Source organism: Gadus morhua, chromosome 22 (assembly GCF_902167405.1).
Source record: "Gadus morhua chromosome 22, gadMor3.0, whole genome shotgun sequence".
Taxonomy (NCBI): domain Eukaryota; kingdom Metazoa; phylum Chordata; class Actinopteri; order Gadiformes; family Gadidae; genus Gadus; species Gadus morhua.
Window position 1 is genome coordinate 3,968,332 of NC_044069.1, and position 26,592 is coordinate 3,994,923.

At 44.5% G+C, this 26,592-nt stretch overlaps 1 protein-coding gene across 1 annotated transcript in view; it reads left to right on the forward strand.

Annotated features, from left to right (window-relative positions):
* Nucleotides 1-1,231: 1,231 nt before the first annotated feature.
* Nucleotides 1,232-26,592, forward strand: part of LOC115535430 (major histocompatibility complex class I-related gene protein-like) — a 43,258-nt gene continuing 17,897 nt past the window's right edge. Inside the window, exons 1-7 of the mRNA XM_030346630.1 lie at nucleotides 1,232-1,386; nucleotides 2,448-2,714; nucleotides 12,077-12,355; nucleotides 14,848-15,147; nucleotides 15,537-15,641; nucleotides 20,441-20,508; nucleotides 20,752-20,774. Of these exons, the coding sequence (XP_030202490.1) occupies nucleotides 1,332-1,386; nucleotides 2,448-2,714; nucleotides 12,077-12,355; nucleotides 14,848-15,147; nucleotides 15,537-15,641; nucleotides 20,441-20,508; nucleotides 20,752-20,763 (1,086 nt within the window). The 5' untranslated portion in view covers nucleotides 1,232-1,331 and the 3' untranslated portion in view covers nucleotides 20,764-20,774. The remainder of the gene's footprint in view (nucleotides 1,387-2,447; nucleotides 2,715-12,076; nucleotides 12,356-14,847; nucleotides 15,148-15,536; nucleotides 15,642-20,440; nucleotides 20,509-20,751; nucleotides 20,775-26,592) is intronic.

Genomic DNA, 26,592 nt, shown 5'->3' on the forward strand with positions numbered 1-26,592 from the left:
TATTATACATATCTAACGAGATGATTGTTGTGGAAGAGAAATAATCTAATGTTTAATCTAAGGTGAAATATGAATAAGGATGCAGTATCACTGAAATGACTTTAGTATGTTATTTATTTAAATAACATTCTACATAAGTAGTATTTTATTTAAATAAATGTTCAAAAAATTACTGAAACACCATGTTTGCCTCATCTATATTTTACATTCATGCTGGCTGCCTGTGTGACCAGTAATACCTACTGCTCCTGATCAAGTCATGTTAATTTCATAATAGTGGCACACTCTGGCCCATGCTATGTGTTGCGAATCAGCTGTTCAAAGACACCGTTTACAAAATAAATTACTGATTTGCCATGTGAGAGAATAAGTGTCCTTCCAGGAATAAGGAATAGTTGTCTCTCACTAGTCTGTGGGCCAGTATTTGTTTAGTCATTTCATAATCCTTCCTCCCTGAGATCAAGCAGCAGAAATTATGTGCCAATGTAAGTAAACTAAAAAGAGTAGTCTCAAATATCACTGTTTCTAAAAAAAAAGGGTGTTTTTCTGGGCTGCGTTAAAAAAAGGGCAAACATTTAGAGTATACACACTTCTCCAGGGATCACTACACCACTGGCCTTTTAAGTGTCAGCCTCATTGTCCTTTAAATAGCTGAAGAAAAGCTGTTTATTGGGAGCAGAACGTCCGCCGGCGCCCTCCTATATCTGCGGACTGCGGACGTCGTTGAGGCCCACGCTGTTGGTGGGCGGGGATTACACATTTTTCAGTGCTACGGCTCACGCCTAGGGATAACCCAATAGCGATAGCCTTAAAAGGCTGCGCCTATACTCATAGAATCTAGAGTTACAATACGTAACTATCGTTACCCGGGCAACCCCCAACCCGGTCCCTTCAACGTGCAAGCCCCCACCCTCCTGTTCCCCCAAGCCCCTCCCCCAGCTGACCTTATGATTCACCCCCCACACTGATTGACAAGTTGAACATTCCAATGAATGCACATAGAACAACTGGCATAACGGACAACGAAATACAACGAAATACAACGCAACGCATAATACACAAACTCTTTAATTGTCCCAGTGTCGCTACAATAGATTTGACTTGATGAGCATTTTACAATGCTGCGTGTGTGTGCGTGTGTGTGTGTGTGTGTGTGTGTGTGTGTGTGTGTGTGTGTGTGTGTGTGTGTGTGTTTGTGTGTGTGTGTGCGTGTGCGTGTGTGTGTGTGTGTGGACTCGTTCGCAGGTTTCCTGGTCAGTCGTCTAAATGCTGGAGTCGGAGACACGTCTCTGTGGATAATCTCACCGAGCAGTTCTTCTGAATACATCGATATGAAGGCGATAATAGGGCTGCTGCTGTTGGTCTTTGGCCACGGTGTGTCCTCAGGTAAGACTGACTCATGTTTTTACTTTTCAAAACGATCTTTCCAAAAGGTTCGTTTATGGTCCCTGAAGAGACGATGCTTAGATTCCCTAATTTGGTTGAAAAGTATTTGAGTATCCTCTCTAATGAGTTTAAATTAATCCACAACATGATTAATCCACAACTTTTACTGTGAGTATTTAAACTAATATAAGAACATTTATTTTGGGTTCGAACTGTGTAAACGAAACCAGCGCACTGGTTTGATGACGTCGTTCCTAAATGTACAATTTATTATCAGAACCAAACATTAAACTCGGATTGGAGGGAATCCGATGTCTACTTTTAGTCTACTTTTATATTATCACTCAGAGATAACTTATTATTAAGTTGTCAACGTTCCTGGAGAATCATCACGCACGCGCACACATGCACATGCAGACGCACAATAATATAATTATTATCATTGCTATCAATATATTATTATCAAATATAATAATTATATTATTTATTATTATCATTCCAATGATAGCAATGTGAAGGTTAAAATGCCGGCATCGAATACAGAAATGCAGCAATTTACTTACTTGCTAATACAAATTTTTATAAAACATTGAATAATAGTTTATTATTCATGTCAGCATGAGTGATTAAGAGGCAGCAGGTTGTGTTATTTGAAGGTCTGGTCAGCCAGTGCTGTGGGCTACAGTGAGATGTTTGGATGTCAATAAGATCAAACTGAAGGTTCCTACATTACCTGGACGGCCAGGGGGCGGAGCCATGTGACAGGGGGCGGGGCCATAGGACAGGGGGAGGGGCCATGTGCATTCCAGTGTAGAGGGATGGACACGTCTGTCTGTCTATAGTAATGAACTGTATTAACCTCTCCGTCTGTCTGTCTCTCTGTTTGTCTTTCTACAGTAATGTACAGTCTTAACCTGCCTGTCTGTCTGTCTACAGTGATGTACCGTATTAACCTGTCTGTCTGTCTGTCTACAGTAATGTACAGTCTTAACATGCCTGTCTGTCTGTCTACAGTGATGTACCGTATTAACCTGTCTGTCTGTCTGTCTGTCTGTCTACAGTGATTCACTCTCTGCATTATTTCTACACGGCGTCCTCTGGACTCTCAACCTTCCCAGAGTTTGTTGCTGTTGGGATGCTGGATGAAGTTCAGATTGGGTACTATGACAGCAACAGTAAGAGAATAGTAATGAGACAGGACTGGATGGAGCAGTTCTTGAGAGAACATCCAGGTGAACTTGAGAGGAACACTGGACGGGCTCTGGGTGCCCAGCACAGCCTCAAAGCTGAAATTGTGAATCTGAAGAGAGCTTTTAACCAGACAGGAGGTACGTTTATATCTAATGTCACATATCTCAAATATAGATATCCATCATTTAACCCCAGAATAAAGTTACACAACACACACACAGGCACGCACGCACGCAAGCACGCACATACAAGTAGTCAGTGTGGCATTACACAGTGTGGTAGTACTCAGTGTAGCAGTACTCAGTGTAGTAGTAGTCAATGTAGCAGTACTCAGTTTAGTAGTACTCAGTGTACTCATTGTTTGTATATACATTTCAAAAGAGAGATGGCCTGTTGTATGTTTGATCTTGAGCGTCCAGAATCCCAATATTAAATCAATATTATTTTATCACAGTATTATCTAATGCTAGATATGTCTCATCTCATAAATCAATGACAATTATTCTAAAAGTTTGTAGTTAACATGACAGAATGGCCTCCAAAATACAAATATAATTAAATTCACAGAAAACGTAACATGACATATAGTTAATGGAGGTAACCGTTTCGGTTCATGCTTTTATTGAATGAATAAGTCAAACACCGCGCACAGCATTATGGGCTTCAGCATAACATGACAATGACACTAGGTGTCGCTAGATGCTCAATAATCAACATCCATAACATCTTCCTTCCTTTAGATTAATGTTCTGTTATTATTACACTTCGAACTCTTCACTTCTCAATCACGATTACAGGCTGTAATAACATAACTCTGTATCAACAACCTCTTGTTATTATAGTATCACATAAGGGCAGCGATCACCCACCTACTCCCTAGTTGAACCCATGTTCTCATGTCCCGTACTTGTTAGTGCATGTGGGCTCTGGTTGAGCCTCCGTTCCACCAAAGTCACCGGTTCAGTCTTTGAGGTGGCCGTGAGAGGCGGCCGCTACCTGTGGAGACTGCCTGGCCCGCTGTGCTTCCCCGGTGTCAGGCACATTCCCGGCAGCGCTGTACTCGGGGTGGGCGAAGCCAGACTGCTTGGGGGGGGGGGGGGGGGGGGGGGGGGGCGGTGTGTCTTCTGTTTCGCCCTGGCCTGACCCATGCCTGGTCTCGGCTGCGGCTGACTTCCCAGTCATATGACCCTGTTCAGGACCGTTCTGCTCTGGCCTACCGATTGGCTGTGCTTCAGCTGAGTGCTCTGCCACCCGAAGATCCACACGGTTGCGTCTGTGAAGTGTGCCGTTAACATCCACGTCGAATGAGCGAGAAGCGATTTTTCTGGATGCATTGGCCCAGTGCGATCACCTGGTAGCGGTTTCATTCTGATCCGATCTCTCACGATCAGCTCTTGGAGGTCCCTGGCGGGTCTGTCGTAGGTCGTAGGTCGATTTCGCCTTCTGCCGTTTCCACCGCATCTTCTCAGTCACTCCGACCACCACATGTGGCTGCAGCAGGCTGTCTGCAACTGGCAGCGAGGTCTTGAGCCTTCGTGACATTAAGCGTTGGGCGGGGCTGCTGTCCAACCCCTCTGTGGGCGTGTTGCGCCAGTGGAGGATGGCCATCCATGCATCTGTGCCCTCTGCTTTTGCCCGCTTGCAGAGTGATTCCACTATTTTCACAGCTGCTTCGGCCTTGCCGTTTGATTTCGGATGACGGGAGGAGGTTGGACATGAGTAAAACCCCAGTTTGTCGCGAACTTCCTGAATTGTTCACATGCAAACTGTGTGCCATCAGTGATCACTCTGTCCGGCTGCCCATAACGCACAAACTGGGCTCTGCAGCGTGTGATAAGCGTGTCAGCTGATAGGTCTGTCAGATGGTCGATTTCCCAGTAATCAGAGTAGTGGTCTACAAGGATGATTCTTTGCCTGCATACGAGTAGATGTCCATGCTCACCGTTTGCCATGGACGTGTAGATGTCTCATGCGACATCATTGGTTCCTTCTGCTGATTCCTTGCATACTCATTGCATGCAGAGCAGTTGGCCACAAAGTCTTTGATTTCAGCTCTCATGCTCGGCCAGAAGAGGGTATCCCTGGCCCGTCTATAACAGGCCTCGCCACCTATGTGGCTAGAGTGTATCCGCTTGAGTAGCTCTGCTCTCAGGGCCTTTGGGATAATTACTCACTGTCCTCTGTATTGCACATCATTTTGCACATTCAGCTCATCCCGGAAGGGCCAGTAGTCCCACACTGCCAGTGGGGTGTGCTCCTTGAAGTCAGGCCAACCGTCCAGGATCACCGTCTTCAGCTCTTGGAGTACATCTTCCATTCCTGTGTGCTTTGCTATTTGACGGAATCTGAAGGAAGTGACTTTCAGGTGCTGGGCTTGGTCCAGCTGTGCGTGCTCTGTCTGGGTGGCAAACACTGCGTGGCGCACATATGGGGTGTCTGGCCCCTGGTGCGGCAGAGTAGCTCGACTTAAGGTGTCCGGTACGTACATTTCTCGCCCGGGCTTGTACATCACATGTGCATGCCATGTAACCAGCAGGTGGTGCTGCTGTGCTGCGTGTTTCTAAACAGAATATTTGTTACAGTCCGTTGGATCTTCTTTCCCCAACACGAACAACACACACACATGTCCAGAAGTAAACATACTGTATATATACTGTGTATATATACAGTATGTATTTTTTTTTCGTGTCATTAACAACCATGTTAAGTCCCTTGTAGCTGATCATTTACCCGATAAACTTGAGTCACTTTCCAACACGTCTATGTCTGTCAACAACCTTACAGATGGCCTAAACAGTGCACTGTCAGAATCGCTTGATTTCTTTGCTCCTCTTAGAACCAGTAGAGGCACTCGAACTAAATCTGTACCTTGGTTCTCCGACCTCACTCGCTCTTTAAAACGGGCTTGTCGTAAACTTGAAGACCGATGGCGCACCTGTAAATCAGAGTCCTCACGCCTCGCCTGGACTCTTAGCTTTAAACATTATAAACATACACTTTCTGCTGCCAGATCTTCTTATTTCTCCAATTTGATAAATACCATTAAGAACAATCATTGGGTCCTGTTTAATACTGTGGCCAGGCTTACACACTCTTCACCGGTTCTGAGCTCTTCTTTCACATCTAATGATTTTCTAGAGTTTTTCACCGACAAAATCTCCCAAATAAGGAACAATATCATTAGCCAGCAGCCCTCTAGTACCATGTCCAGCCAGTGCTCTGTGTCCTGGCCCACGAGTTCACTCTCTCAGTTCAAACCTATTTCTGCTGAGGCCCTGGCCTCAATGGTTGCCGCCTCAAAGTCAACAACATGTTCACTTGATCCCATCCCTTCTGACCTCCTTAAGGAACTCTTTCCTATTCTGAGTGTCCCTATACGTGCCATCTTTAACACTTCCCTCTCTGAGGGGTGTGTCCCCTTAACCTATAAATCTGCTATCATTAAACCACTCCTCAAGAAACCCAATAGCGATCCACTGGTTCTTGCAAATTATCGACCTGTTTCCACTCTGCCTTTCTTATCTAAAATACTTGAGAGAATTGTTGCTGATCAACTGACTCTCCACCTTTCTGCCAATAATCTCTGACAATTTTCAGTCTGGTTTCCGCTCCTGCCACTCTACTGAGACTGCCCTAACTAGAGTAGTTAACGACCTACTTGTCACTGCTGACTCTGGATCAGCCTCCTTACTTTTAATTCTTGACTTAAGTTCGGCCTTCGATACAGTAGATCATTGTGTGCTTCTACACCAACTGGAGCATTACGTTGGTATCCACGGGCTGGCGCTCTCCTGGTTCCAGTCCTACTTATCTAGTAGAACCCAACGTGTCAGTTTCAATAACTCTTTGTCAGAATGCTCTACGGTTACCACTGGTGTGCCCCAGGGGTCTGTCCTGGGGCCCCTGCTGTTTTGTATCTACATGCTCCCTCTGGGTATGATAATTGCCGAATATGGTATAAAGTTCCATTTATATGCTGACGACACACAGCTGTACATCCCACTACAGCCTAATGACCCCTCCCATATACAAAATCTGGAATCATGTGTTCGCCGAATCAAGACCTGGATGAGTCAAAACTTTCTCATGCTTAATACTGCTAAGACTGATTTGCTGGTGATTAAGCCCAATAACTACAAGTACTTCTCTGAGAGTCTCTGTCTTAATATCGATGGCTGTTCAATCTCTGAAAGCACGCACATTAGAAACCTAGGCATTACTTTTGACCCAACCCTTACTTTCCAGACTCACATCAAGGAAACCACCAGGTCGGCCTTCTTTCATCTGCGCAACATTGCTAAAATCCTCCCTGCTCTGTCCCGGCGTAGCGCCGAGGTGGTTCTCCATGCCCTTGTGTCTTCCCGTTTGGATTACTGTAATGTCCTTTTTTCTGGCCTCCCCATCTGTTCTACTAGGAGCCTTCGGCTTGTGCAAAATTCAGCCGCCAGACTCTTAACAAAAACAAGTAGGTACTGTCACATAACTCCTGTCCTGGCATCATTACATTGGCTGCCCATTCAGGCTAGAGCCGATTTTAAAGTTCTTCTCTTAACGTATAAGGCATTAAATGGACTTGCACCTTCTTATTTAACTGAACTACTTTTTCCCTACATTCCGCCACGTCCACTCCGTTCTCTTAGTTCTAACCTCCTTGTCATCCCACCAATCAATAAAAAGTCTGCTGGTGGCAGGGCCTTTTCCTACCGTGCTCCTTTTCTATGGAATGGCCTCCCACTATGTATCAAAGAAGCTTCATCCACTGCAATTTTCAAGTCCCGTCTTAAAACATACCTTTTTACTCAATACTTTGGTTTAAACTAATTTTTAACTGTTTTATCATATTCCTGTGGTGTTTTAATATTGTTTTAATATTGTTATTATTGTACTTGATATTTTGTAAAGTGTATTGAGACCAGTGGTGTAGTCTACGTGATACGCAGGTATACGCCGTATACCCACTAGGAACGCACCAGGATTTGCGTATACCCACTTAAAAATGTGCACGGATACGTATCAATCGTCTTGTGACAGATCTTTCACCTCTGTGTTTATTTTTCGGAAATATCGGTTGGGTATAACTGCAATAAAATACTTTAAGCAGAGGAAGTTATCTCCTACATTCACCATTCATAAAATTCCCGCTGCGCGCTCGCGCTCTGCCCTGTCTCTGTTACGAAGCGCGAAGCTGCCCCTGCATCTCTGCACGTTAGTTGGCGGGCCGAGCCCCTCCTTCTCGCGTGTGTGTGCGTGTGTGCGTGTGTGTGCGTGTGTGTCCAGTCCTCCCATATTAATGTGTAAACCACATAATAAGTAGTCAACAGAAGACAATGTTTTAATCCCACTTTATATCTCCTTGTTACTTTTAGATGAGAACCCGGAATTTAAAAACAGGCATCCTTGGTTAGAGTGGAGGGAAAAAAAGTTATAGGTAAATGTCAGCCAACATACAGTTGGTATACACAATTGAAATTCATAATGTTAATCACTATGCAAATGAGAGTATAGCTAATTCATGGTCATTTTTAAGGTGCAGTAATTTCACACTTTTACACAATTCAATAACTGTATGGTATGTTAGATAACAACAGTAAGAGCTCAAATTAGAGCAATTGAAAGAGTGAAACATTAGTCTCCTGTCATCTCCTTCTCATGCACTGGTTAGCCATGGATGTAAACAGTTCATTAAATTATTTTGAGTAGATTTTGTCCTTGTTTAGCATGTGCTATTGCTACTATAGATATACAAAGGACAACTTGCCATTTTTGTGTTCCATTTGTTCATACTGTTATTAAAACTGATAAACCTACGCAGCTTTCCATGATTGTTGATAATCATTATACTCTTAAATCAGCGGGTTGTAGACCCCTGCGTTGGTGAGTGTGGTGCGACACCCCATAAGCGCCACACACGTACACGTACCGGTCGGACGGGTTTGTACGAGGCTGGAAGGGAATCATCACAGTATACCCACAACAATAAAATAGACTACACCACTGATTGAGACCATGTACCATGGTGATTTTGCACTTTAAATAATAAATTGATTGATTGATATATATATATATATATATATATATATATATATATATATATATATATATATATATATATATATATATTAGTGCTGTCAAGCGATTAAAATATTTAATCTCGATTAATCACATTAATGTCATAGTTAACTCGCGATAAAGCGATCTTTTTCTATTCTAAATATCCCTTTATTTCGTGCTGCTAGCCTTTTAGTGAGATCAGGGAGTGTTGAGAAGGACAGTAATAAAATCTATTTGGTAAGATGGATATAAGAAGAAAGACCCACAGTGAATTCAACCCGGTCCACTTGACATCGGGTAGGTGCATGACAGTGGTACCGTAAAACTTCAATAGCCCGGGCTTTCATCAACTTTTGAACAAAACTCTTGCTCAGCAAAGACAGAAAATTTATTATTTAAACCAGTGGTGGGACAGAAGGGAGATCTTGAATTGGATCCTGTACTGGACAGGAAGCCAGTGGAGGGTTTTGAGGATGGGTGTGATGTGGTGGTACTTCCGCACCCCCATCAGGATCCTGGCAGCACAATTCTGGATGCACTGCAGTCGCTGGATGTTCTTGCTGGGGATCCTGATGAGGAGTGCATTGCAGTAGTCCAGCCTGGAGGAGACAAAGGCGTGGACAAGTTTTTCGGAACCGGGGAGATTGAGTATGGGGCGGAGTTTTGATGGAAGAAGGAGGTTTTGCAAAGATGTTTGGATGTTGGCCTCAAAGGTCAGGTGAGGGTCCATTCTGACCCCGAGGTCAGTGACTGAGGATAAGAGGTGGAGGTCGTGGCCGGAGAAATTGATGCTGGTGATAGTGGATGACCGGGTCTGGTGTGGAGTGCCAACAAGAATGGCTTCCGTTTTTGAGCCATTGAGCTGCAGGAAGTTCGCCGCCATCCACACCTTTATCTCCTCCAGGCAGGTGGAAAGTGTGGATAGAGCTGCAGAGGGGTTTGGGTTTGTTTTGATGTAGAGTTGGGTGTCATCAGCGTAGCAGTGGAAAGATGATCCATGCCGGCTGATGACACGACCAAGGGGGAGCATGTATAGCGTGAAGAGGGTGGGGCCAAGGACTGATTCTTGAGGGACACCACAAGTGACAGAGTGCGTGCATGATTTAGCATCACCCAGTGATACATACTCTGTTCTGTCCGAGTGATATGGCCGGACCGGAGAGACTGAGTGATGATTTTGGTGATCAGTGGAGTGACTTTTTGTCAGGGTTGAGGGAAATGGGTACAGGTCACAGGGGGATGGCTTCAACTTCCTTAGGATGATGGGAGTGGAGAAAAACCTAACATTATCAAACTTTTTCAAGAAAATCTTTAATTTTCTCTGCATGAAAAATTATCATTTCAATCCACAAACAACATATGTGTGATCAAGGGCATATAAAGACTGAGACCAGAAAATAATTACTTTCTCTCCATTGAAACCCCTTCATATTTTTCGATCTCATAGGTCCCATGGGCTCTACCGGAAAGGGTGTGACTTCGCCACTCTTTAGGCCTCCTGCAGTACAATATAGAAGGTCTGGTCGATACAAGTACCCCGGGTTCAGGCCCACAGTATAGCATGTAGTTATCAAACGAACCACCAGGGGTCAGTGTTGCACATGCAAAGAAGTGTGCTTCATAGCGCAGGAGATGAACGCGGCGCCAGACCAGCAGGAGTGAACTCAATCCGTGGCGCCAGCCCCTGCTCATTAAACTACGAGTCCAATCATATGTCCTCATTGACGTCTCCACTAGGGCATGACCTGCCGACTGAGTACAGGGGTGAGAGATGGTGGTATTGAAAGATCTGTGCTGTGATTCGCCGGCGGTGATTATTTGGACCATATGTTAGGAGACTCATAGTATTTAGGGAGAGCACTGTGCGTCTGTCTCTGCGTTGATGTTTAGGCTGTGTATCAGTTGTACTGCCCGTGTGTCTGTGGTCATTTCATTCGAGTATTTAATGTTGACACACACATAAACATAAAATCACATTCATGAAAACAATTCTGTCTAAAACGTACCCACAACTTCTCTCTCTCTCTCTCTCTCTCTCTCTCTCTCTCTCTCTCTCTCTCTCTCTCTCTCTCTCTCTCTCTCTCTCTCTCTCTCTCTCTCTCTCTCTCTCTCTCTCTCTCTCTCTCTCTCTCTCTCTCTCTCTCTCTCTCTCTCTCTCTCTCTCTCTCTCTCTCTCTCTCTCTCTCTCTCTCTCTCTCTCTCTCTCTCTCTCTCTCTCTCTCTCTCTCTCTCTCTCTCTCTCTCTCTCTCTCTCTCTCTCTCTCTCTCTCTCTCTCTCTCTCTCTCTACCTCTCTCTCTACCTCTACCTCTACCTGATTCCAGCCCACTTCGGTTCCACTCCGTTGCTCTCCGTTAACAGTCCGCTGGTCTCCCGCGTAGACGCCGCTTTATTTAGAGGTTTCCCAGAGTTCCCAGCTCCCCCCTGTGTGTCTGGGATCATTGGTTTAGCCGTGGGGGGGGGGGGGGGTAGGAATATTCATACTGGTTTAAATAATACATTTTGTAGTCTTTCCCATCTTTGCTGAGCAAGAGTTTTGTTCAGTGATTGAAACATATAAAAGCCTGGGCTATTGAAGATTTACGGTAGGCATACCACTGTCATGCACCTACCCGATGTCAAGTGGACCGGGTTGAATTCACTGCGGGTCTCTCTTCTAACTGTCCTTCTCAACACTCTCTGATCTCACTAAAAGGCTGGCAGCACGAAATCAAGGGATATTTACAATAGAAAAACATGCACGATTAATTGCGAGTTAACTATGATATTACTATTATTAAATATTTTAATCGCTTGACAACTCTAATATATATATATACACACACACAAGCTCACACACACACAAATTCTCATCTGTGTTCCAATGTATTCAAATGACCAGGGCACAAAATGACATGTATTCAGTCCTCCTGGTTCAGTGTGGTCCCTGTCCCTGCCCTCAGCTCCTCTGAACAGCGATGCTCCTTTCATCCATATCAAAAATGCGTCTTTCTACAGTCCTGGCAGACATGTCTTTAATCCTGGAGGTGTGTCTTTGTTTGTTAATCAGTTAAAGATAACCTCTGAACTGCTGAGGTAAGCCTCCTTTATGAATCCTCCATCGGAGAACCTGAGGGTGGGTTCGGGTGGTGTAGGGCGGTGTAGGGCAGGTGTAGAGCTCTGGCTGGTCTTATTTTTTCATCTATTCTTTTTTAAACATGAGTTATTATCATAATAATATTGATGTGGTTTGTGTTGTGATATCTGTGTGTATTTGATGTTAATGAAGAATAAAATACATCTAATCTTACCCTTTCTCTTTTACTTCCTTTCATATCTCTCTCTCTCTCTCTCTCTCTCTCTCTCTCTCTCTCTCTCTCTCTCTCTCTCTCTCTCTCTCTCTCTCTCTCTCTCTCTCTCTCTCTCTCTCTCTCTCTCTCTCTCTCTCTCTCTCTCTCTCTCTCTCTCAGGTACCCACTTATATCAGAACATGTATGGCTGTGAGTGGGATGATGAGGATGGTACTACTGATGGTTATGAGCAGTTTGGTTATGATGGAGAGGACTACCTAGTGTTGGACCTGAAGACCCTGACCTGGGTCGCTCCAGTACGTCAGGCTTTCACCACCAAACTGAGATGGGATGGGGACAGAGCTGAATTACAATACTTGAAGTACTACTACACCAAGCAGTGTGTTGATTGGCTGAAGAAGCTCCTGGCCTATGGGAAGAGCACTCTGCAGAGAACAGGTAGAGTCACATGACCCGGTGGGCGTTGACAGACTCATGTCCCTGAGAGCGCACTCACACTAGGCCATCTGTACCGTGCCCAAGTCCGTTTGACACCTGTACCGTATTCTAGTACGATTTCCTACCCCCTGCTGTGCCGCTGGCCTGGGCTCGCAATCTCAACTGAGTATGGTGGCCTCATGTACATACGTCATCACGTCGTAATACGTCATCACCAAGCGTCCGCTGCTTAGTAGAACAACACAGAGAAAACAATTTACACTTAACTGACTTTGTTGCTTATTTGGAGCCGTTCTACTCAGATACAGCCCTCTCGAACTGAGCGTCTTTACACTGCCTAATGCCATGTTTTTTGCAAACCTTTTTCGCGGCACGGCCCGAGCGTTTACACTTCCCGAGGACCTTGCACACATTGGCCGTTTATTGGGTTTCATTCTGTTGTAAATGCGACGGCTCCGTGGTTCCGGGGGGGGGGCTTGGGTAGAGGAGTTGCTGCGCTGTCTCCACAGAGACAACGCAGGGATATCTGTGGGAAAGAGATATTGAACCCCCAACTCACATGCGGGACGGGACGCAACCAAGGAGTCAGTTGGTCAAAAGCAGGAGCCGGCTCAGAGAGTTGAAGGTTGCAAAAATGTTGCCGGTTTATTTACAGTGCCAAAAAGTCACACAAAAGAATACAGCCTCTCGGCAAGCTGTTGCATATCAAATGCCCGACCTTTTTCCCTCACCATGTCTCCCCATTAAATAGGCCTACCAATCAGGGCCGATTGGGAGAGCCCACTGGGATAGGTGACACATCAATATAACATGATCAATCAAACACCACAGAATGATAGCCCCAACACTATATGTTCATCAAACGATGCATGCAAATATACACACACACACACACACACACACACACAACACAGTCTTTGATAAATAAATCACACCAACCATAACGACACTCAGAAGTACAAACGCTACCTCACCACCCCCGCCATTAGCAAACCAAATGAACTGTCCCGGAACAGAAAATAAAGCCCTGGGGTCTCATTACAGAAACTTCCTAACTCTGAAACCCTATCCTATCTTGAGATAGGAAGGCATTTAGGGGTTTTGATATTACAGAAGGAGGTTTCCTAACTTAACTTAGGAAGAAATCCTATCTTATCTTAAGATAGGAATTTAGCCATTACAGAACTATCCTAAGTTAGGTATTTCTTAAGTTAGGATCCCTAAGTTAGGTGGCCATACACCCTGTCCTAAATTCAAAATAACTGTCAATAAAAGAAGAAAATGGTAGCAGCACTGCTAGTAGGTCTGTATGACAATGAAGACGAGGAACATCACAACAGAAATGTGATGGCTAAAGGGCTACCGAGACCGCATAATGATTTGTTACCTTTGTATTTAAATTGTATTTTATCGCCTGCAAAGACATTTAATTTTGAATTTGGTAGAAGAATTGCTTTACTACTTAATTACTACTTCTTTTTGTTCTCTGTACCAATACCCGCCATGTACTAGTGCTACTAGCTTGCCGTCATTAACAAAGATCCTCAACATTCGCTGTTAACGTTAAAAGTAACTCATTCTATCAATCTCACGCACACTCTGGGTGCAGAAGCAGACATAACCTGACGATTGCCGATCGAAAAATCTGATTGAAAGAACACAGTTAGGATTACCTAAGTTAAGATAAGATAGGAGGCCAAAGATAAGATAGGAAACGGCCAACAGGTTAGGGACTGCTTCTGTAATAGGAAGTTAGGATTTTTCCTATCGTTGAGTCCCTAATTTAAATTAGGATGAGAAGTTAGGATTTTTTCTGTAATCTCCGAAGCGTGCTCAGGCCACTTGAGTACGATTGGCGTGTTCACACACACTAGAATTTAGGGGCGCAGAGGTGTCAAAACGGACTTGGACACGGTACAGATGGCCCAGTGTGAGTGCGCCCTAAGTCCCTGTTCTCTTTCTCTCTCTCTCCCCCCCTCTCTCTCTCTCTACCTCCCCCCTCCCTCTCTCTCTCTCTGTCTCCCCCTCCTCTTCCTCTCTCTCTCTCTCTCTCCCCCCTCTCTATCTCTCCCTCTCCCCTACCTCTCTCGCGCTCTTTACAATATAAAATAATCCCTCTCTCTGTTTCTGTCTCCCTCTCTCTCTCTATCTCCCCCCTCTCTCGCTCTCTCTCTCTCTCTCTCTCTCTCTCTCTCTCTCTCATCTCTATCTCTCTCTCTCTCTCTCTCTCTCTCTCTCTCTCTCTCTCTCTCTCTCTCTCTCTCTCTCTCTCTCTCTCTCTCCCACCTCTCTCTCTCTCCCACCTCTCTCTCTCTCCGCCCTCTCTTTCTCTCTCCCCCCATCTCTGTGTCTCTTTATCCCCTATCTCTACCCCCCTCCTCTCTCTCCCCCCCCCCATCTCTACCCCCCTCCTCTCTCTCCCCCCCCCTCTCTCTCTCTCTCTCTACCCCCCCTCTCTCTCTCTCTCTCTCTCTCCCCCTCTCTCTCTCCAGAGCGTCCGCGGGTGTCTCTGCTCCAGAGGAGCCCCTCCTCCCCAGTGGTGTGCCATGCTACAGGCTTCTACCCTGACAGGGTGGTGGTGTTCTGGAGGAGAGACGGCCAGGAGCTCCATGAGCAGGTTGACCCCGGGGAGGTCCTCCCCAACCACGACGGGACCTTCCAGGTCAGCGTGGACCTCAACCTCAAGGCCGTCCCACAGGAGGACTGGGGGAGGTACGAGTGTGTGGTCCAGCTGAGAGGGATCGAGGAGATCTCCACCCTCCTGGACCCCGACCTCATCAGGACCAACGGGGGTAAGACTGGTGTTGGAGGGGATGGAGGTGGGGAACACATGTTTCACCACCTCCATCTGACCTCATCACAACCACTGCCAGGTGTACCTGGACACTGCTGAAGCTACTGGGTAAACACACAGCTCTCAGGAGTAGCTCACTGCAGCAGAACACGGTGGATTGTGGGTAAATTAGTTCTATGAATAGGGCTAGTCTCAGATCAGTCCCTGAGTAACCCTGAGCACCATAACAGATTCTAGAGGATAGTTAAACTGACGTTGTGTTAGTCGTGTGTGTAGCATCACGTGACCGTTGACATGTGGTTCAATGATGGACGGATGGATGGGAGAGGGTCTCTGTCCAACATCTATTATTACACACCTGATTTTATTTTCTTGATTTACCTTCAGAGGATCAGAGTGGCCTCACCATCCCCATCATCATTGGGTTCCTTGTTCCCCTCCTCGCTGCTGCTTCTGCTGTTGTTGGAGTCTTTGTGTACCAGAAGAGGAACGGTGAGACACTTTTACAACACTAATCATTTCTCTCGATCTTTAGATTCACAAAGTAGTTGGTGAGTAAAATTAGTTTTTACTGCAGTTCTGCTCTTTTGATTAACGCCACTACCAACATAGAGACCTTGATGACTTGTCTAACACACTGTCTATTCAGCTCTGTAGATCTAGAAACATCTAGCTCACTGGACTATACAGCTCTATAGACCTAGAAACATCTAGCTCACTCGACTATGCAGCTCTGTAGATCTAGAAACATCTAGCTCACTGGACTATACAACTCTCTTGATTTAGAAACATCTGGCTCAATGGACTATACAGCTCTATAGATCTAACAACATCTAGCTCACTTGACTATACAGCTCTGTAGATCTAGAAACATCTAGATCACTGGACTATACAACCCTGTAGATCCAGATACATCTAGCTCACTGGACTATACAGCTCTATAGATCTAGATGCATCAATCTCACTGGACTATACAGCTCTATAGATCTAGATGCATCTAGCTCACTGGACTATACAGCTCTATAGATCTAGATACATCTAGCTCACTGGACTATACAACTCTATAGATCTAGATACATCTAGCTCACTGGACTATACAGCCAGTGGCGGTTCCAGACAAATTTTACTAGGGGGGCCAAAGAGGGGCCGGTGTTCAACCAGAGGGGCACAAAAAAAAGGCACAAAATGATATTTGAAGATTTATTTATTTTATTTTCAAATCAGTAAAATATAAAGAAAACTTCCCTGTATGGCCCAATAAAACAAACCAGCTCAACTGTACTGCATGGCTTTTTAACTTAACCACTCAATTTATGGAGCTAATGCCCTAAATCCTGAAGCTAAAGGAGGTAGGGCCGTAGAAAAATGAAAAATACAGTACAGGGTACAAATACAGTGTGTCAATTCAATGTGAACAAACCTCCAGGGTACAACAAAGGGTATAAAAATGTGACATTACCTATTAATGTAAACACTACACTACAACAACAGGATACGGCGGTTGTGCTGTCTGGCAAAACGGTCCACAAATGCATCCAGATCCAGAGCCTTGGCCCTTCTGGACTCTATGCTCAGGACACCAAGATCACTGAGTCTCATGTCAGTAGTGGTGGACCGCAGGAAGGTTTTGATCAGTTTCAGTGTAGAGAAACTGCGTTCGCAAGAGGCTGAGCTTACAGGAAGGGTTACGGCAATCTTGCACAGTCTAAAGAGTTCAAAGAAAACTTCCCTGTATGGCTCAATAAAACAAACCAGCTCAACTGTATTGCATGGCTTTGTAATTTCACCACTCTGTATTTTTCTGTCCAAAACTCTCTTAAATTGATGGAGCTCATGCCCTAAATCATCAATGTCTGCATTGTACAAACGGCCAAATGAAAAAACATTGGTCTCCTTTGAAAAGGCATCACTCTGGGGGTTGAGAGACTGTATGCTTGTCATGAGCTCACAGTTGGTATTGGAGAAACGTCTGTTCAACTCCTTGAGCATGCTGTCAATTACAGGATAGAAAAATGATGTGCAAAACATAGCTTTGTCACGTTCTACCTCCCTCTGACCAACAGTGCTTAGTGTGCAGTAGCCACTGAGCCTAGGGCTCAGCATTGTCTGACGTTTTGCCACTGATGTTGCAGAATCACAGTGCTCACAAATAGTCAATGCTTCATCCCACAACTTATCAAAGAAAGACTCCTGCCTGTGGTCTTTCAATGTCTGGACTAAAGCATTTACCAAGTCACAGCTCTAGCCAGATCAACAGTTTGTGACTGTAACATGTCAGACGGTAGTTTTGCCTCCCCAAACAACTTACTAAGAGTGACAAGGTGCACAACAAATTGTAGGTCAATTTGAGGCAGAAGACCTTGGGCCTCAACAGTTCTTTCACCGTGGCGTTCTTGAGCAATCTGTTGCAGTAGTCGTTTAAGGGCAGGTAGAGTGTCCATTATGTTGCGTAGGGCTAGAAATCGGCATGCCCAACGTGTGTCGCTTAAACGTTGCAACTCTCTTGTTTTGCCATACATTTCTTTTTGGAGAGACAGCCATTTTGGGTGCACATATGAGCCAGAGGTAAAAATATAAAGGCTCTGTAACAAAGAAAAAAACTCCTCTGTTTCTGGGACATTTTTGACTACATCAACTAACACTAAATTGAGACAGTGTGCACTACAATGAATGTAGAAGGTAAATTTAGCCTGTTCTTTGATCCTTGCCTGAACCCCTGAATGTTTACCGCTCATAACGGCAGCGCCATCGTATGCTTGGCCTACAAGGTTATTTTTGTAGTTCAGGCCGTAACTTTCCAGTAAGTTCACTATTTTTCCAGTTAGGCTTGCTGCATCTAACCTCTCTGCAGATTCAAAATGGAGAAAACTCTCCTTAATCGCCCCATTGTAATAGTACCTGAGTGTGAAAGAAATCTGTTTACTTTTTGAAACATCCTTTGTTTCATCTGCCATGATGCTGAAAACCTCACTGTTCTTCGCTTCTTCTATGATTTCAGAACGAACCATTTCTGCCAAACAACCCAAAACCTCATTCTGGATGATCTTGCTTGTGTACTTTGCATTGTTAATAGAAGTTAATCTTCTCTTAACAAGTGGGTCGTGGTTAGCAACTGTGCTAAGAATTTCCCTAAAGTTTCCTTTGTTATTGGACTCTTCAGATTCATCATGCCCTCTTTGTGCTATGTTTTGTGTAGCTGTAAGTAACAGCACTTCCCCAATTGTTTTAATGTATGCCCGATTTTCTTGTACTTGTTTAGTGTGTTCTTTGTTAAGGATATCTGCTAGTGTTGCATCATTTTTAACAGCACTTTGATAATCCCGCCATGCTATCATCGCACACTTGTGTCGCTCAGACTTTGCATGAACTGAAAACCCTGCCTTTCTCATAGTTGCATTTTTCCAGTTTCTAAACCCAGGGGTTGAAACAAAAACAGTGTCAGGGGTCTTTGGTGTGCTAAAATGTCTACATGCATAGCAATATGTAGAGTCCATTATGACAGAATACTCAAGCCATGGATGAAGAGTATACCAGTTTTGCCTGAAGCACCGTCTTCTGTCCCCCATCAAAGTGGTTGGGAATATATTCAAGTTCGGCTGTACTGGTGCATCATTCTTGGACTTGCTGATATCTGTAGAAAGATGTACAGTAAACATAGAGCACAACTACAACATTTATTTACTTACGCATGTATATCTGCATGTAGTTCAAGTTTGTGCCATATTGGCACAAATTGAATTTACAGCAGAAAGCATAATTTTAAGGATACACAGTAGACCTACAATGAAATTGTAATTGCACTACTTTGCAAACAGAAATAACCTTCTTCATCACAAACCTGCAGTACTTGATCCACATGGATTTACTTGCTGTACCTCTGGCTGTTTCTCTCTCTGTCTCTGTATGTTTTCTTCCTCCTCACCCTCTTCTTCATCCTTCTCACTCTCTGAAATTTCCCTCTCTGTGTCAGAGCCCTCACGTTCATCACATGCCCTCTCTCCAACCTCCTCCGACTCTCCCTCTTCCTGCTCCTCAGCTCTCTCAATACCTTGACTTGTTTCTCTCACTGCTGTTTCTTTCACTTTTTTATTTACTGGGGCAAAAAAGGATGCTATATTCTTTCCTCGTTTCATGATAGCTGCTATTAGTAGGGGCACGCATTACACTTCGTTGCATAACCATCTCTCCCTACTTAACACGGGAAGATCAACAAGAACAACAAGTCACATAAAAGATTAAATCGTTTTGCTTACCTTCAACTTTTGCAACAGGAGAAATCGTAGCTCCTTTCTCCAGGAGTATTTGCTGAGCTCGCATTCACCGAGCAGCAGCAACACAGTGTTTGGGTGCGCCGTTTGGGTGCGCCGCTCTAATTTACCCGTGTAGAACGTGCAGCAACAATGTTTGGGTGCGCCGTTTGGGGGCGCCGCTCTAATTTACCCGTGTAGAACGTTGCGTCGCATTAGTTCCGCTTTTGGCACTCGCGTGTAAAATCATAATCAATTCATAATTGTTTTATTTGGTCAGCACGGTGGGGCCACAGGGGGGGCCAGGGACATGTCCACAGGGGCACGGGCCCCCGTGGGCCCCCGTGTAGAACCGCCATTGTATACAGCTCTATAGATCTAGATACATCTAGCTCACTGGACTATACAGCTCTATAGATCTAGATACATCTAGCTCACTGGACTATACAGCTCTATAGATCTAGATACATCTAGCTCACTGGACTATACAGCTCTATAGATGTAGATACATCTAGCTCACTGGACTATACAACTCTATAGATCTAGATACATCTAGCTCACTGGACTATACAGCTCTATAGATCTAGATACATCTAGCTCACTGGACTATACAGCTCTATAGATCTAGATACATCTAGCTCACTGGACTATACAACTCCATAGATCTAGATACATCTAGCACACTAGATACATCTAACACTCACTGGACTATACAGCCCTATAGATCTAGATATATCTAGCTCACTGGACTATACAACTCTATAGATCTAGATACATCTAGCACACTAGATACATCTAACACTCACTGGACTATACAGCTCTATAGATCTAGATGCATCTAGCTCACTGGACTATACAGCTCTGTAGATCTAGATACATCTAGCTCACTGGACTATACAGCTCTATAGATCTAGAATCATCTAGCTCACTGGACTATACAGCTCTATAGATCTAGAATCATCTAGCTCACTGGACTATACAGCTCTATAGATCTAGATACATCTAGCTCATGACTTCACCTCCTCCCATTCTGCTACTTCCCAGGTTCTGACACCAGCTCTGAGAACACTGAGGGGCAGAATTCGGCTCCTGAGGCCCAACCTCTGACCACAGTCAGTACTTTACCACTTTACAGTACTTATTCAGACTTGTATGTTCACAGTTTTATTTATATGCAGCCTACTTTATCACATCAATAGTAATTAACTATTTTAACAGAACTTCATCACAGTAATATTTTAACAGTACTTCACTACACTAATATATTAACATTAGCAGTCATATATAAACAGTACATCATCACAGTGATAATGTGTTCAATGTTTAATCCTGACTCGTGCTTCCTTGCTGTTTAGGTTCAAAGTTAAATCATGAAGAGGCTTCCTAAACCAGGATGGAATGGATCGCAGTTCACTTATAATCGTTACCAACAGGCTTGGGACTTCAGCTAACTAAAGATGCTATATTTGCTGAATTAAATAACATTCATACTTAACTTTATTTTGATAACAACCATTAACCTGTAAGAATTGTAAATCAATAGATCGCTGTATTTGTGATAGATTTGATTTAGGGCGCACTCACACTAGCCCTAAATCAACGTGCCCAAGTCCGCTTCACACCTGTACCGTGCTCAAGTCTAGATCGTTTGGCTAGTGTGAGCATGCCAACCGTACTCAAGTACAGTTCAAATCCGTGACCCGAGCACACTTCGGAGAGGTGTGCTCGGGTCACGGTACAGATGCTAATTGGCCGACATGCGCACACGCATGGCTACGCAACCTGAGCTGGATGACGTTTATTCCATGTCACCCTTCTTTCCCAATGAACAATAAAGATGACGACAGGCGGTTCACGAGTGGGTTCACGTTGGTGCGATAGTGAAGTTGAGTTTTTGATTAAAAATCCCCCGTTCGTCACGGCATGTGCTTTTTTGGTTCACTGGAGAAGGCTGGAGTTCAGTTTAACTACTCCAGGCTATTTAACTACTCTCAACTATTCATACAATCACCTATTAACACGCTCACACACTCACCTATTCACACGCTCACCTATTCACACGCTCACCTATTCACACGCTCACCTATTAACACACTCACCTATTCACACGCTCACTTAATCACACGCTCACCAATTCACACGCTCACCTATTCACACGCTCACCTATTCACACGCTCACCTATTCACATCCTCCACCATCCAACCTCTCAACCATTCACCCATTCATCCATTCACACTCTCACCCATTTACTCTCACCCATTCATCTGTTTTGCTAATTCTCTCTGCTGAAGAGTATCTTCCTTGAAATAAGTAGATAGATACACGGTATATAGTTCGACATACATTCCAATGCAGTGGCGGACTCAGACTGTTTGAAGGGCAGGGGCGAAAAAATAAAAAGGGCACATTCTGGACAACATGGGGCCCCACCAGCGGACACAGTGGCTTTTCTAACTTGATGGTGTTTTGTTCCCCCAACGGAGCCTTAAAGGCAGCGCTGCCTGGAAGGTCCTATCCTGAGACGCGGGGCGCTCCTCTGTTGAGCAACTCGTGATTGAAGGCTTTTTTAAACATTATATAGCGACTTTTTTCAAGTTTTGTCCAGTTAGACTGGTGCAATACGTTTGTGAAGTATGGATAGTGAGAGTTCTGCATCGATTGAATTAAAAACATCAATCCACGACGGAATATGAAGATAGTTTTCCCTGCTGGGGTCACCGCGCATCAAATGGCATCGAGACGCACCTAAACCAGAGCGGACCTTCTGGAGCTGCGATATGCTTGCAAAACAGTTGATTTGTCACCAGAACAGCTGGATCTCATACCAACACACCGGCTTATAAAGAAGAGAAGGAGGAAAAGAGGATCGAGAGGAGGGATCAGGAACAGGATCAGGAGACGGGGAAGTAAACTACCACTACCTGCTTTCACTCTGTCAAATGTGCGATCGCTACGTAATAAGATGGATGAACTTGCGGCACTTGTTAAGCTTGATTCAGATTATCGGAGTACAAATTTATTCTGTTTCACTGAAACGTGGTTAACTGAGGACATTACAGTGTGCTTGGATGGCTTTACATTCATACGCCTTGACCGGGACAAAGAAGTAACGGGGAAATCAGTCGGAGGTGGTCTATGCATGGTTGTAAATGACAGATGGGCAACGAACTTCACAGTTCGTGAGATGCACTGCTCACGACACTACGAAATCTTGTCTGTGTCATTTCGTCCCCACTATCTTCCCCGTGAATTTCAATTAATAACAGTAATTCTTGTTTATGTCCCTGGCCCTGACAACGCGCTGGCAGCAGAGCGCATTTTAGAATGTTATGACAATGCCGTCTCCAGGGCATCTGACCAGCCCGTGTTTCTGATGGGAGATTTCAACACATGTGACGTCACCGCACTTCTCCCACAGTTAGAACAGTATGTAACAACGCCAACACGGCTGAATAGAACGCTAGATTTATGTTTTGGAAACATCCCGGGTGCATATGTATCCAAGCCCTGCCCTGCCCTTGGGTCCTCAGATCATAATGTAATACTACTACTGCCTAAGTACAGACAAAAATTGAAGACCCAAAAAGTACAGGCCCAAACCATCATGGCATGGGAGGTAGACTCCATTCAAAGACTGAAAGGATGTTTTGAGCTGACAGATTGGGAAGAATTCTTCAGGGAATGCAATGGTGACCTTAACCTGTTGTACGATACCATATGCTCTTAGGTCACATTCTGTGCTGATAGTGTTATTCCCACCAAACAAATTAAGATCTTTGCAAACAATAAGCCATGGATAACCAAAGACCTTAAGAACTGTCTCAATTTAAAAAAGTTTGCATTAATCCAGGGTGACCAGCAGAGAGTTAAAGAGCTGAAAAAGGAGCTAAAGCAGAAGACCAAGCTGGCCAAGCTCAACTACAAAAACAAAATGGAGGAGAAGTTCATCAGTGGAGATATAAGGCATGCATGGAGGAGCCTAAACACCATGATGGGCAGGAATAAGAACACTGCTGCAGTACAATGCCCAGACCCTGCTGCCTTTGCTGAAGAACTCAACACCTTCTATGCCAGATTCAACAACACTGACTCTATGGAGGAAATGGTCACTCTCCTATACCCCCCAGAATCTATCTGCATAGAAGAGAAGCGGGTTATATCCATCTTTTCCCATCTCCATTCCTCCAACGCTCCTGGACCAGATGGGCTGAAGGGCAGAATACTGAAGGAGTGTGCAAGTCAGCTGGGCGGTGTAATGACGGAAATGTTTCAGCTCTTCCTAGATGCCAGTTTTGTTCCCAGGCCGTGGAAGGAGACCACCATCATCCCTGTTCCCAAAAAGCCCCGGGCTAAAGCTCTGAACGACTTCAGACCAGTGGCACTCACCTCTATCCTGTGCAAATGCATGGAGAGAGTTGTTGCAGGAGAGCTCACCACCACCATCGGTGAGAATCTGGGATCCACAGTTTGCCTACAAGCCAAAACGAGGTGTGGAGGACGCTACATTACATCTACTGGATACCATCACAAAGCACCTGGACTCCCAGAACTCCTTGGTCAGGATGTTATTCATGGACTTCTCGTCAGCATTTAATACAGTTAACATCAACACACTCCTGCATCGCCTTCAGCAGCTTCAGGTCAACCCAGCACTGACACTTTGGATCAAGGAGTTTTTAAAGGACAGACCCCAGCATGTAAAGGTCCAGGGTGTAACATCGTCCAACATCATCCTTAACACTGGAGTCCCACAGGGTTGTGTCTTGTCTCCCATCCTGTTCTCAATATACACCAATGAGATCACATGCAACATCAGTGGATTCAAGCTATTTAAATATGCAGATGATCTGGCCTTGGTGGCCAAACTGACAGATCAAAGCACCCTGTCCAAGTACACCCAATATATCACTGAAATGGCCCTGTGGTTCAAAGAAAGCTCACTGCAGTTGAACATCAGCAAAACCAAAGAACTGTGTTGCATAGGAGGAGGGCATCTAACACCCCACATCCACTTTCCTCACCTTTGACCCTGGAAGGACAAGTAGTTGAACAGGTGGTGAAGTTCAAATACCTTGGCACAGAGATCGACCAACGTCTGTCCTTTAGCCAGCATGCAGATGGGGTTTACAAGAAGGGACAACAACGTATGTATCTCCTGAGGAAACTAGACACCTTCAATGAGAAAAATTGCTTCAAAGACACTGTTTCCCCTTATTCTAGCGACTTTATAAACACCAAAATGAGTTGTTCAAATCATTGTGCACTTTCACATTTTAGCCAAAGAAAGGAGGATGCCTTACTGCTTTCATCTTTACTAACATTTAAGTAAAGATTTGACTGGAGAAAATTCAATGTGCCGCTACCATACAGTCTTTGACCGCCTGCAGCCAGCTAAGGAAACATTTAAGGAAGTTTTCCTTCATGTTGAGCTGATAGCTGACCATTATCGTCTCTCTTGCACGAAACGACCTACACTTGAATGATCTTGAACGCTCAAATATTTATATACATTTTAAACGGATTATGCAAACTGAAAATATTACGTTTTTCTAACTTGGCATCTAATTGCGCTTTTCCACTATGGGTTCTGACATACTCTTTATCCGCTTTTTGCTTCGTTATCCAGTGATTTAAGTACCACTCGATGTACCTGTTTGTCATGGCGACGCCACATGAAAGCAACGCCCCGCATTCCCCGTTCGTCAGCTACAAAAGAGAGGAACGTCTGCACCTCAATAGCTAACCACATGTTTTTTTTCGGTTTGCCATATTCTTGCTCCAGAGGGCACATCATCATCAGGGGCAACCTAGGGCACTCATTAATTTTCGTTCACAGGTGTAAAGGGCAGCCAATAAGGCACTTCTCTCATTCATTCAACACCATAGAGGGCACTTTAGCACACTTTTTCAATCATGGGGGCACCAGACGGGCAGAAGGGCACTAGAAGGGCACCAGAACGGGCAGAAGAGCACTAGAAGGGCACCAGACGGGCAGAAGAGCACTAAAAAGGGCACTATAAGGACCAGACGAGCAGAAGGGCAATATCAGGGCACTAGAAGGGCACTAGAAGCGCACTAGAAGGGCACTATCAGGGCACTAGAAGGACCAGACCGGGCAGAAGGGGACTATCAGGGCACTAGAAGGGCACCAGACGGGCAGAAGGGCACTTGAAGGACCAGACGGGCAGAAGGGACTATCAGGGTACTAGTAGGTTTCCAGACGGGCAGAAGGGCACTATCAGGGTTCTAAAGGGGGCACTAAAAGGGCACCAGACGGGCAGAAGGGGACTATAAGGGCGCTCATTAAGGCATGTCATTGAATTTTCTTGTTCTAGAGGGCACATCATCATAATTTATTGTATGAAGGAGCACCTAGAGGGCACCTAATCATGTTTTGCACGTGAAATGGGTCCCGAGACTGGATGCGTGATGGTTCATTATTTGATGTTATACTCCCCCCTACAGGTCACACTGAAGTACCACATGAGAAGTCACACCGTGTCATAAGAAAAAACCACTAGCGATTCGTCTAACCTTATTAACAGCAGAAGTATACCGCGGTGAATTTAGTTTTAGGTTGGATATTCAGTCCAGTTCCAGCCGCGACTTCACGGAGATTTGCCCGACAATAGCAGCAGGAGAACGGTTAGCGCACCTCGCAGAGCCTCGCGGTGAATCGCTGGAAACTGATTTAGGGACCGTCAATAAATTACTTCACGTAAATATATCAATACAAAATACTTGCAGTATTTTCAATAGCTTCCATGCCATGTGACCCAGTGACTCCAAACCAGTATCCAATTGTAGAACTAAACCCTAAGAATAGGACACACCAATTTTTATGGTATTTTAGTGCTTTCTCTATTTTATATGAATATTAATATGCAGGTATGATCATATTTCTTTCAATAGCTTCCATGCCATGTGACCCAGTGACTCCAAACCAGTATCCATTTGTAGAACTAAACCCTGAGAATAGGACACACCACTTGTTATAGTATTTTATTGCTTCCTCTATTTTATATGCATATTAATATGCAGGAATGATCATATTTCTTTCAATAGCTTCCATGCCACGTGACCCAGTGACTCCAAACCAGTATCCAATTGTAGAACTAAACCCTAAGAATAGGACACACCAATTTTTATGGTATTTAGTGCTTTCTCTATTTATATGAATATTAATATGCAGGTA